The following is a 13,778-nucleotide window of genomic DNA, read 5'->3' as shown; positions in this document are numbered from 1 at the left end:
GGTCTTCCTGCACGTGGTGCGTCTTCGAGTGTTTCGTCACCGTCCTTAAACTTGTTAAACCAACCACGGCTGCACTGCCGCGTAGTCACGACACGCTCACCAAAGACCTGGCATATCTTTCGCCCCGCTGCAGCGACGTTTGACTATAGTTTGAAGCGAAGCCCTTATGACGCTTTGTGGAGGTCCCATGTTCACTCTGTCCTTACGCACGTTCACGGTGTAACTGATCTGCCACAATCATTTAGTATGTTGGATATAACCACACCAGCAACTGACCTCCTTATCTCCAGTCGCATTCAACTTACGGTATGAGAGCGAATTAAACACAGACCTCCAAAAAAGCGACAGAACTTTCTTGGTTACCTTTATAATTAAGATGTTCTTTTTGATTATTTTTTTAAGTTTATATGATAGTGTGAATTACTTAATTAATTATATCTAAACTGCAGTTAACTGCAGCCAATATTAATTAATAATGTATTGATTTAATCTGTCTGTCACGCAGTATATCTTGACAACGCAAAGAGCTATTGACAGACGGAATTCAAGTTCGAAGTCAACTTTTTCGGTTTTACCAGGCTGTTTCTAATGTCATTACCTGTGTATGTGTTTCCGTATTTCTATATGTGTGCAGCGCCCTGTATATCTGGAGAATGTAAAATGTTATCGGTATGGAAAGTTACATTTGTAATTAGCGCCTTCAATTTATTCCGCCATTTTAAATGTAATAACATGTTAATACTTGTGCGCATTCGTCTGTATCTTGATAATAAATATCGACAAATGGACTTCGCCTTCAGCGGATTTATTTACCCTTGCATTAGGCATAATCGTATAGATTGTAGATGAGAAGAGAAGAAGAACATGCGGTGAATAGTCGTTACTCAACTGTGTAAAATATTGAAGTGTTTTAGGCAAATTGTTATTAATTATAATTATTTTGAATTCCTTGTCGAACTCATGAACGTTGACCGCGGCTGGTGTATGAGCAATAATGCCTTTTGGAAAGTTTTCGTGGTTGACAGCTTGATGTATTGCGTGACATGTGTTTTCTCTTCACTTTCGTTCCCAAAATGTGTTTTTTAAGTTTTTCGTATGGGTGGTCGTTCGAAATAGTACAATAAGTATATATAATAACAGTATCGAATCAGTTGATTTCACGTTCGTGGGCAGTCGAGGTTTTTTTTTTTCTCTTCTTCTCTTTATTTAGTTCATTTCTTTTCTGGTTAACAAGAAAATGTTCTACTTAAGATGCGGTGATACGCTGTAAGCTTTTTGTAAGTTAGCTTACAGTTTGGTAGCGCAGATGAGATCCATCGAAATAAAGCGGGAAGCTTGCTGTGTTGTTACGGAGAATAGTAGCCGTAATCAAGAGAACGGGAAGAGAACAAGTGGTGCCAGCTTAGAAGAATGATCAGAATATTAGGTAAGTCTCAAGAATCACAGTAGAAAATATATTAAGTATTTTAGTTTGCTAATGCTTGCTCACTGTTCAAATGATTTAAAATCTGTATTGGGCCTGACACCTCTCGCTCCGGAGTTTTGGCTTGTGAAATTCAGTAGATTCTAAAGAGGTCTGTGTATTGAAATTAAGTTACAAAAATATTTTAGCCTTTCATGCTAACAACTTTTACTCAATTGTATACATACACCTTATATGCCCATACGTTGATTAAGATAGGTGTGTAACTATGGTAACTGTGGTGGGGTCGTTAATTCGTACCAGACCTTTAACTGGGCTCATATTATACGTAGTTTTAAAACGAAAGCATGATATAAAATCGCACTGTCAGATTTATTGATGCTATTTTGAACTTCCAAAACCGACCAGAACTGTCATTGTCTAGACTGAACGCGAGTAAGTAATCAGTTATTTTTTAAATTCCTCCTCTACTCAAAATAGCATTGAAAATGCTAAAGAAAAGAAACTTAGTATTGGTTTGGTGCGATTGAAATGCCCCACTGATATGTGTCAGTTTCAAAAGGGGAAATCTATATACGTAAAGATGAAAGTGACTATGTGACTTCATACCTCGTGAACCACTTGTCCATTCTCATTCAGATTTTCATCATTGATGAAGTTCGGGCCTGGGATGATTTTTATCATTTCACTCTAACGATTCAACGTAGGGAAGGGGGAGATATTTAAAAATGATCGAAAATGACTGATATTAGTGTCGATTCCGTAGTTTTCGGGGTCGCTGAGATGAACAGTGACACTTCTGATGCCGTTTAAATCCAAATTCAACCCCGCACCTTGGGGGAGGATTATATAAAGATGATCGAAAATGACCGATGTTGGTGTCGAATTCATAGTTTTAGCAGTCTTTAAGTTGGTTGGTGACAGTTTTGGTGCCCTTTATGTCCAAAATGAAAATATTCTTCCCATGCGAAGAACGAGCATTCTGCTAGTAATATCTAGTTAGTCAAAGTAGTTTCTGGATGCAGCCAACTTTGTTATCGTTCAGCCAGTAATTGGATTCGATGTCGAATGAAGTCTGGATGCGAAAAAATCTTGCATCGCACGTTGTACCATCGGTCATCAGGAAAGTTCTTTCTTATCAAGAAGTGATCGAGATGTTGAAGAAGTACTGGTAGAGGCGTCAGGAAAATATAGTGGGTGAGAAAGGGTTTCGTACTGGCACTTACAGAGAGTATTCACATTTCTTTCAGCGACATGTTGGCATGCATTGCATGCAACATGGGAGCATCTTGTCTGTTCACTATTGCTGGATACTTGCGAACAAGTTTCCGGCGCGTTTCACAGAGTTAAGCACTGTAACGATCCGCAGTGGTGGTTTCATCTCGACGGACAAAGGTAGTGCATCACTTTAACCATGCACTACCATACCAGCAAAACCGTTCTTAATATTGATGATGACCCACCTACTTCTTTGAGATTTTACGATTGTCGTAGAAGATAATTTTCAATCAGAAGTGACAGTTCGATGCAGGAAACTTTCCCGGTTATTCCATACATTCAAAGAACTGCACACCTGATGTGTGGCACCCACGAATCCACCTTCTTTTTACCGATTGCGCGAAGTTCAAACTGCATTGGTATAATGTATGCCTAATTCGTCTGGAATTTCATAAATACTTTTCTGCACATGCTGTTGGCAACCGCGGACCTCAGATTTCAGTGTCGTGTCACGGCACGAATTTCACAAACCAAGGGCGTATGGTTTGTTCATTCACCACTCTTGATCCAAATGCAATAATGATTACTTTTGCGGCTAGATATGCAAAGTAGCCCAGTTTGAAGTTGTAAAGGAAACTCAGTCGTAATTGTGTGTTTTGTATGATGCACTTTCACATGAATCATTCACAGTTGTGTTTTATGTGCGCTTTCACACGACCCTGTTCAACAACGCACACTGCCTTCTGACCTAACTGGGCATCCCAGCCTTGTTCTTGGTCCACCCATTGGTTGCGTTACAGAAAGTGGTTCCCTATCAAACTAAAATCTGGAATTTCAGTCGCACAATTTAATTTATACCTCGTTTATATATCCCTTGTGAAGTTGAGGAATGTAATTTTTGTAAAATATTAAATTCTCTCATAACAAAATCGTGAGTGCTCTATTAAATGGTGAAATTGTCAAATTCCGTAACAGTTTGGAAGTAGCTTATTTAGAACGGAAGTAGATATGGAATATGGTAGTTCTTAATACTTATTGAAAACTTAAAAAAAAAAAAAAAAAAAAAAAAAAAAGATGCTGCATAAAGCACTAATTTTCGTTAGTTTCCTATTTTCCTGCGTATTTTGCAAATCTAAAACAAAAATGGTCATGTTCCATTTAAAATATTTAACTTCTATCCTGGATTGAAAATTTTACTATTTAATAGAGCAGTGAAAGATTTAGCTATCATAGTATTCAGTATTTTGAGAAAATTCTCGTCTCTGTATTTTAGGAATGAACAAACTGTTTTTTTTGTGCCTAATCTAACTTTTCTGTGACATTTTCAATATTACCTTGAGGGCAAAAAAGGCATTTAAAAAATACTTTAAAGAATTGCTTCCATTCCGAATTTAGATGAAAAATTACCGCTTTTCATTTTAAAAAAAATATTGCCGATCCGGTTTGGAAATTCAAAATAGCACCATTAAATTTGATACAAGCTGTTCAATATGACATGTTTTCATTTCAAGAGTCTGAGCAATACAAGCCGAGTTTAATACTGATACAAGCTAACGATCATTCTCTCTATATAATCTGTTATTTCTGTTTATATCTTTGGGTGTTCTAAAAGGTAAGTTCTAGTTTATTTGACTAGCAGAACAGCAGAAAGATCCTTTTTCATGTGGTTTAAGAGAATATGTAAAAATGTTACAACTGTATAACAGTGTAAATAATGAAGAATTGCACTATCACATTAAGTAAATGTGCTTAAAATTCCACCACATGCTAGTGGAAATGAAAAAGAAAAATCGTCATTCTGATGTTCCTCAATTATGCTCCTTACGTAAAAGCAAATGAATGGTAAATAACATTGAATGATTATGGAAAAAATTGTCAAATGAGAGTGTGGGAAGAAACAAAAAAGCCCCCCTCCTCCCAAAAAAATATTGTCTACTACAAACTCACATCGTCATTAGCGCACGCGCCTTGGGCGCGAGATTCCAGTTTGATTCCCGGGGGAACGTATGAAGCCTGGATCCCACGTTAAGCTGTAGGCCCACGTCTCATATAGGCTCGGTGCTGAGAGGACGCTAAACTCCCATCCGACCAACTTAAAGCTTTACGCCAAAAGTGAGTGCTGTATTACATCGTGCACTACCATCCCTAACAATGCATTTTAAAATCAAGAACTATGAATGGGGGCTAAGCATGTTCATTTTCACCGTGAAAGTAAATCGTTAAGACAGTGTTGAGTTTCTTCGTGACAGCTCTTTGGATGTCTGAAATTGAGTCAAAATGTTTTTCTTTCAACGTGGAAGAATGATTCATCAAACTATTCTGGGTCATTTTAGGCCAGTTGGACCCACTCTTGACACGACGACACCCGGTCTTCTTTTTGCTCTGCTATCAAACTGTGGGGCACAAATCTGGAACAGATTCTTTGTTTTTGTTTTTTTTTTTTTTTTTTCTGTAAATCTTGTTCCATGATCTTCTGAACAGTATCCTTACATAAAACTTGATGGCTACTCTGTTCCACTTTACTATCCATGACGAACAAAGAAAGCACAGTTCACTGAAGTAACTGTAACTCATAAAATTCGGAACATCAACTCATGAATTCTTCACACAATGAACAACACACTCGGTATTAAAAGCTACACACAATAACCTTGGTGGCTTTAGCAGTTATCTTATAGTGTTGCTAGTCTTAAAATTTAGTAGTGTGTACATACTATTTCCTTAGAGAAAACATAATATAATAGTAGAATTTTAGATATAAAAATCAGCTTTCTGTACGTCTTGTTTCACAGTTCACGCAATTGGTCGGTTTCATGAGTGACAACGTGATTATGGTAGCCTGTAACCATTCTTAGATTCTATTGAAGAACTTAATGAAAATTTCAGTGATTGTAGTGTAGTAGTTTTTGAGTCATTAACGGCCACATACTTACACTGTATTATCTCTAACGTTAGTGTAGATAATTTGTTCTAAAATGAAACGAAATTGAGTACCTCGAGAAAAGTTTTTCTTTCAGTAGTATCCATAAGGCATAACTACGATGAAAATTACATGTTTCAAGGTTTACGTCACAACTATGCACTACTGCTAAAGGAGATGGATGATTACTGAAAGGAAATCAGTATGAAAGGAATTAATTGTATGAGAAAGTGGGAGGAATTAGAAGAATCTTAAGAGAACCAATGGACATGAGGCAGTACTAAGGATCGAACACACGAATCAGTACTACAGTAGTGAAAACGCTATCATTGAACCTTCAAGGGTTGTAGGATGTTATTGTCAAGAAACATTTAGAGAGTTCCTGTTTCTGTGTTGCTCCCGTTTAACTGCAAATAGCACATACATTATCATCTTGCACATCGAAAATCTTATATTTCAATGAAGCACCTATTTTGTGCGACATTATTAGTTTTTCTGATCATTCGTAACTTTTAAATTATGGTAGAGGAAAGAGTAATTCAAGTGAAGCAATATAAGGAAAAATATACAAATTTATTCTAATATTACGGAATATACGTGCCGATTATTGTATATTTTTCATTATTTTCGCATCATGCCCTCTTTGCTGATCATATTGCACCCGAATGACGAATTTCTTTCTGTAGCCAGTTTTCTTCAAATTCTTTAACATTGGTTTTTAGTGATGGATGTTCATATCATTGGCGATGTCCTTATGTATTAATAATACTTTAATACATACAAGACTTGCTAAACGACTTTTGCCAGAAGGTAATTGTGATTTGTCACCCACTGAGAGAAGCATCTTAGATATTTGAATTGCCAGAACGAAAGCAACTAAGCCATCTATTGACTGTTGCTTTTAATAACTTATCTTGGTATAAACAGCACAAATTTCTTCACGTGCTTGATTTTGGGGCCTTTATCGAGATAAAATTGTAAAATATAACACATTTTTGCGGTAAGTTTACTCATCTTATTGGCACAATACTTTACGTCTTAATATCAGAACTCCAACACATTTTATACATCTACTAGCTGTAACTGTTTGCTGTGAAATGATGTTAAGCCCTCTGCGACTCATATACCCTGAGATTTTATTCACTAAGGCTGTCTCGTGTCAAAAAGCTCAATACCTTTAGATGACGTGGAATGTATACAATATATATGTGCTAGCGTCCAAAAATTTGTTAACATTAAAAAAATGAAAAAGAAAGCAAAGTAATTTATTGTAATATCATTTCACAAAACATTATATAAAGACAGTTGAATTCAAAATTAAGTTTTTAAACACAGGGAAAGTAAACTTTAGCCTCATTAAAATGGCCACATTTATTTTTAAGAACTTTTCTCACAGATTCATTGCATTCTGTTGATTAATTTGTTAAAAGTATGCGTTATCCAGTTGTTCGCATTAGGCATGTAACAGTCTCACACCTACCTGTTTGACACTAATTATTAGAGACTGTCTTGATTTGTTCCTCCTAAATTGATTGGATTCAAGTCAGTGATTCTGCTGTTTTTATTCGAAGAATCTCGACATAGTCTAGTCGCATGCTTTGGGTCATTGTCTTGTTGATACACAAAACTAGAAACAATGATATTTATCCAAGGCAGTATAGAATTTTTAAATATCCTTCTTTCTTTAATATCCTGTCTATTTTCACGAGAATACAAGATTTATTGCTTCCAAAACACCTCCAAAGTAGTATGCTGCCTCTTTCGTACTTAACAGTTGGTATAGTACACACTTCGGATGTCTGTTTGCTGAGCAGCTCACAAATACCATTTTGTTACAATCAAATAACTGAAATTTTGATTCATCTGTGTAAGAACTTGCTTCTGTTGGACTATAGTCCATTTCGTGTTTGTTTTGGTCAAATTTAGTCTACTTTTCTTGTTCTTATCTGTTAAGTTTGATTTCTTAGCTGCTACTCATTATCTGAGGGCAATGGATAGTAAACACCTTTTAACCTAGTGTGGATACGAGTTTCTCTTGTTTCATTTAAAGCAGCATTGAATTGTAAGCAGTTAGACGCTAGTTCATTTCAGACAAAACTTTAATGAATTGGTCCTACTATGTTGTCGATTCGGGTTTTCCATTTCATTTTCTGTTCTCATTTGTGCCAGTCTTTCGTTTTCTAACAAGTGTTTGGTGAACGTCTTTACACGATGGGTTGAACCGTTTTGCAATATGCCGCTCACTGTATCATTTCTCGCATAGAGTACAGATAGTAAGCTGCTTTCACCTTATCATTATTAAAAGCATAGTATTTTGTAATGAATTTGTAAGATTACTTGAAGCATCCTGTGGAACAAATGTATTTACTTTCGCTCAGTAGTGTCTCGATGCATACCGTAGGCGATGATGATAAAACATTTAAAGTCAGAACAAAACAGTATTAAAAATAAAAAAAAAAAAAGGTCGAACGTATTGTTTTTAGTTTTGGTTAGTTCGGTGACATAAAACAATAGAAATATTTTTTCAACAGTATTTTAGTGTAAATTATAAAGATAGCCAAGAAAGTTCTGTCACTTTTTGTGGAGTTCTGTGTTCAATTGGTCTTCACATCGTGAGGTGAATGCGAAAGGAGATAAGGCGAACGTCAGTTGTTGGTGTAGGTATATCCAACATACTACCTGGTTGTGGCAGTTCAGTTACATCGTGAACGTCCCTAAGGACAGAGTGAACATGGGACCTGCAAAGAGTGTCATAAGGGCGTGTATGCTGTACGAGTTCAAACTGGGGTCAAACGCCGTTGCAGAGGGGCGGAAGATATGCTAGGCCTTTGATGAGGGTGTCGTGACTATGCGGACAGTGTAACTGTGGATTAACAAGTGTAAAAACGGTGACAAAACACTCGAAGACACGCCACGAGCCGGAAGACCAACACGTGTACAAAATGAAGATCCTCAGGCAGCAATTGAGGCGAACAGTGGCTAGACATGTGAGGAACTGGAAGTACAGTTCATTGTGAGTGGAGAAACCATTCGGCAGCACCTTCATCAACTTGGCAAACTCTACAAGTTGAGTCGATGGGTCTCTATACCTTTATACCTTTATATTATTTAATATAAAGGTAATACCTTTATATATGTATAATATCTTTATAATATAAATATAATACCGTTATATTATTAAGATGTAAAAATGTGATTGCATCAAAGCTTTTAAACGGTAATGACTAGATTAAAAAACTAAATAAGTAATCCAGTCTTTATTACGACTTTCCTTTCATCTAATTCCAGCCTTATGTAAAACACATCATTTTATTCATATAATTAAATCGTAACATTAAAAGATGAGCAAGAACAGAATTAAAACGAAATATTATTTTACATACTTATTTTCAAAGATATAAACTACATTTCGATAGTGATCTGTTTCATTTAATACCCTTTGTTATACAATCAGAAAATACCTTTGCTGCATACCCCCCCCCCTACACACACACACAATTAACAGATAAGAGAGGAAGAAGAAAATGTCCTTAAATATTCAAGGTTTGGTAATAAAGTTCCAGGATTGATATTGATACGTAGAAAGTTGAAGTTACTGGAGCAAACCACATTGAGAACTTTTCAAAGTAGTTTCTCTTTTCTTCAATGTACAGATTTGCCTGTTTCTCTGAAACATAATTTGAAGTCATTCACAGGAGTGCGATTGAATTGTGCCATCCCGGAAGTCTGGATATTTTCAACAGTCGTGAAATACTGTCCCTTCAATCAGGGTTGGCTGGTTTAAACCAGCTGTTTAAAAAAATGGTTTAAACAAACAAACAAACAAAACGCTTTAAATGATGTGAACTTCATGATGACGTTTCCACGTATCCATACACATTAGTTTTATATACTTTTCACCTTGTAATCAAGGGGTTCCCGTGTTCAATTCTCGGTCGAACCACAACCCTTCTTTCAAGTGTAAACCAAGTAGCGGTTCGGGTGTCCCTTTAAGCGAAAATCTCCTCCTTGATAACCTTGATATTTCATAAGGATGTTAAGCCTAAACATACGAAACGAAACCAAATTATATATTTCTGCTTGCCTGAATGCCTGTTGTTTTATAAAGAAACCAAGATTGCTTACATATATTGATAGAAATTTGCAACATTTATCAACTGCCTACGTAGCTTCCAACATTAGCTTGGATTGGACTGTGTTTTAAATTATTGAATGATATCTACATACTACATTTGTAATTTAATACCTCAGTTTTAGCGTACTGATTATAATATGTTGACCTTAAAATTTTACATGCAAATACTTTTAAAATAATAACAGGATTTTCCCAGTGGCTAAGGCGAAGTTTCCCGATTTATATGTAATTCTGTATAATGTTTTTACTTGTACAACTGTTATCTTTTTGTCCTTCTGAAATAACTCTTGACAATTATATTAACAAGTAGGCCTATGTAAAGAGCAATACAAAGTATTTTTATCAGGAGTCCTTCGTGAGTGAGTCGGCATACTCATCGCATTTGTGACCAATTAGTCCCGGTTCCGTGTCCAAATGGACAATTTCTCGTAGATGTAAGCCGAGAAGCGGTTTGGATTCCGCTTTAAGTTTATGTGAGCCCTTCCAGCATAACCCTGTTGTTGCATTATAACACTAAAGCAAAACAAACTTATTTCTGTCCATATGTAATATAAATACTTAAAGCAAATTGTTTAAACCAAAAAAAAAAAAAAAAAGTTTAAACCAAAAAACCGGGTTTTTTGGTTTTTCAATAAAAACCATGGTTTTTGCCAATCCTGCCTTCAGTGCTAGTTTAAGTTTGGGGAATAGGAATAAGTCTGTGGAAGCCAAATCCTGGGAAGGAAGATGTGTGACTCTCTGAACTTCACATTTCGCTGAGAACTGTGTTACAATTCTTGTTGAGTGAGGACAAGGATTTTCATCCAGGAGAAACCAGCTTCACATTCTCGCAGATGTAGTCTCCCACAGTGAACTCGCTTCAAAAAACGAGGCGAGAGAAGGGACCAATGATCATTACACCTACATGAACACATTCTGTATAATGCCCTGGATGTCAAAATCAATTATTAGCATCGTGTTCATCTGTAATTTCTGAAGGCTGATCTTTTTGGATGGTAGTGAATTTGTTCTCTCTTCATGCTTTGACCTTTTAGTCATCGATCATATTGATGGTACTATGTTTCCTCGGCTGTGACGAGGTTATTCAGCAACGAAGTGCCCGACTCCACACTTTAACCAGCTATGACAATGGGAACCAGGGTGTCTTCGATGAAGAATGTTTAGAAGAGGACCGATATTTCTCATGTCATTGGGTTAATCTCAGATGATAAACAATCTCAGATGATTTTCTGACATTAGCAGTTACAGAGTACCACGGTCAGTCCTTGCAACTTTATTGTCAAACCTTGTGGATCATCCTGTAATATGTTTGTCCATTAAATGTATTGTCTAATTACTCCACTCATGTTAAATGTGGTGTTGCATGACGCACAAAATAAATAAAAAGTGCCACTGTTAGGTTGCGGTAGAAGCACTACAGAAGCCGAAGAAATATTGCAGTTGATTCTATGTTACAAGGAATAATTCACTCGTGAAAAGGAGGAGAAAAAAGTTAAGCTACTTAATTTGCGAGTCCGATTTCAGAAATTATTTGCTAATTTGGCCAAGATATTTTTTTCACTTTTTCCTTTACTCAGTCGATGGCAGTTTTAGTTATATCTAGGATCGATTTGTTTTATCATTCAGTTGATAACAGAGCTTATATGATATAAAACCCTGCTTAAGGTGAAAACCTTCCCTGTCATAAGGCTTTTTCGTTGATTTGCTAAAAGAATTATATCAAGAATTTTCAGTACACAAGAAAGTTCTATTTATTAACGAAGTTTAAAATACATCTGCTTGAGCCATTTTAAACTGGAAACAATGAAAGCTTGGAAAGGACTGAAGAAAACTGAAAGAATCCAGTTCAGGATGGCCGATCACGGAATTAGAACCTCGGGCTACTCATCAACATTACGAAATCATAACTCATACATTCACCTACATCCATTCGGCTCCTCTTATCCCCGTTTGACCATATTTCGTTGTCATTACACCGTTAGCGTACTACTTAATATGTACTAATTCAACACTGTTTGTTTCGAAAGTGTAAATGAAATGTGATATTCATTTTCGTTGCAGGCGTTCAAAGGCAAGTTTATCAGCACGTGAGAAGTTTCGACTGAATTCAGCTTACTTGGATATCCTGAGCACTTCGTCAAGCATTCAAGTGACCCGCGTGAGAGGCAGACGGAAGCGTCTTTTGTGTGAGCACTGTGATAAGGCCTTTCCCTGCCAAAGTAAACTGGAGAGGCACCGTCGAGTGCACACGGGGGAGAGGCCATTCGAGTGCAAAGTGTGTTTGAAGACGTACTCACGAAAAGACCACCTGTCTCTACACATGAGGACTCATCGTCAAGACAACGCCTTTATATGTGTGCTCTGTAATAATACGTTTGGACGGAAATGTGATCTCAATAGGCATATACTCGACTTCCATGGGAGAGAGATTTTAATTGAGTGAAAAGACTGCTTAGGTACGGTTTCGATACATTTTTCTATCAGTCGAAGTTGATTAGTTTGGTGTTTTTCGTGGCATTTGTATAATGAATTTTTAAAAATTAGATGTCGTGTGCAGTTCTGAAATGCGCTGTACTCATAGCCAAATCATTGTAAGAAGTGGCTTATAGATACAATAAAAATTTGAAATTCTTGCTAACAATTGGGCACCATAACAAGAACTTCATGTTTTATTGTATCTTTAACCCCTTGATTCAGTATATTAAAAATGGAATCAAGAGAGCAATGTGGATGTAGCCGGAATCTGAGAGGTAGTGTAATAGTTGTAGATTAGCCATAGATAAGTCAAGTGGGTTCAAATTCCACTCTTGCTTAATATCAACAATATTTTAATATTCGGACAAAAGAGTTTTTCTGCACGATAGAGAATGTCGAGGTCACGTTAATAGTACAGTGGTCGAGCTTTCATCTCTGGAGCGAGGAATGTCTAGTTTGATAATAAGCCAAGAAGAATTTTTGGTTAGGTTCTAGGTCATGCCGTGGATCAAGTCATGTCCGTATCTTTTCTTTGGGTTGTATCATTTTTCTAATAATTATTTGTATCATCATCATTCTGTTAACACTTATCTTCCGCCAACTCAGCCTATAGAACAACCGCTAAACTTTACATTTTTGAGCACTAACCGTAAAAACTTGAACTAGTGGCTTGCGTTGGCTCAGTGGTAGAGCGCTCACCTTTGGAGCGAAGGAGTCTCTGGTTCAGTTTGTGGTAGACAACATTGTATCCGTGGATTTTCTCGTTTCCTTTCACATTCTCATCCCACAAGTTATTTCGTAAACCTTTGCCTTCATTAATCATTCGACTTCTTCAGCCTAAAAGGCCTATGCATGGGACATAAAACTAGAAATTTTATTTAATTTCAGTTCGCATCAAATTATTATAGTGTCCAAAGCACAAGAACAATATTTTCATTTAGGCTTCGAGGTGGAGAACATATTAGACACAGCATATGGTTTCTCTTTGTGCTTTACACAGATATATATTGCGTTCCACCTGCACTCAATATTTTAAGTAGGGGAGCGCGGTGGCTCAGTGGTAGAGCGTTCACCTCCGGTGCTTGGGGGTCCCTGGTTCGATCCCAGCTCGCGCCGTGTGGACTTTGTGGTGGACAAACACCGTGCTCGTGGGTTTTCTCGGGGTTCTCCCGTTTCCTCCCACTTTCTTCATTCCACCATTTCACTCATCTCTCATCATCACCGTCTCCTTTAGCCTAACCGGCATAACCGTGGGACGTAAAACTCAAAGATTTCATTTCAATATTTTAAGTAGGATATGATTTAAAGTTAAGAATTCGCGGCCGGCCAATCATAGCTTTAATTTTCCCAAAGCTTTCCTCAGTGTTACAAACTGAATGCGTAAATATATATATTGAGGCCAGTTTTCATTACAAAGTTACTAAGCAACTGTCACTAAACATGGACAATAAATACAAGACATCTGATGTAATTTATTGAACTAACGTAGGTTGATAGACAAAATATTGATTTTAAAGGACTTTTTCATTCCTTGAATCGAATTTCAGTACCACGATAATTCCATATGAAAAGGAACGAGCGTTTCTAATGAATTTAAACCTAAATTT

At 36.7% G+C, this 13,778-nt stretch overlaps 1 protein-coding gene across 5 annotated transcripts in view; it reads left to right on the top strand.

Annotated features, from left to right (window-relative positions):
* Nucleotides 1-13,778, top strand: part of LOC145680371 (uncharacterized) — a 109,807-nt gene that overhangs the window by 62,855 nt on the left and 33,174 nt on the right. Inside the window, exon 4 of one of the 5 annotated variants that reach the window (XM_081750798.1) lies at nt 11,758-12,152. The exons of the other annotated variants lie outside the window; for them this stretch is intronic. Within the exon in view, the coding sequence (XP_081606924.1) occupies nt 11,758-12,139 (382 nt within the window). The 3' untranslated portion in view covers nt 12,140-12,152. The remainder of the gene's footprint in view (nt 1-11,757; nt 12,153-13,778) is intronic. 5 annotated transcript variants of the gene reach the window in all.

Source organism: Thermobia domestica, chromosome 3 (assembly GCF_964235325.1).
Source record: "Thermobia domestica chromosome 3, izTheDome1.hap1.1, whole genome shotgun sequence".
NCBI classification, from domain to species: domain Eukaryota; kingdom Metazoa; phylum Arthropoda; class Insecta; order Zygentoma; family Lepismatidae; genus Thermobia; species Thermobia domestica.
This window is presented reverse-complemented; position numbering and strand designations above follow the sequence as displayed.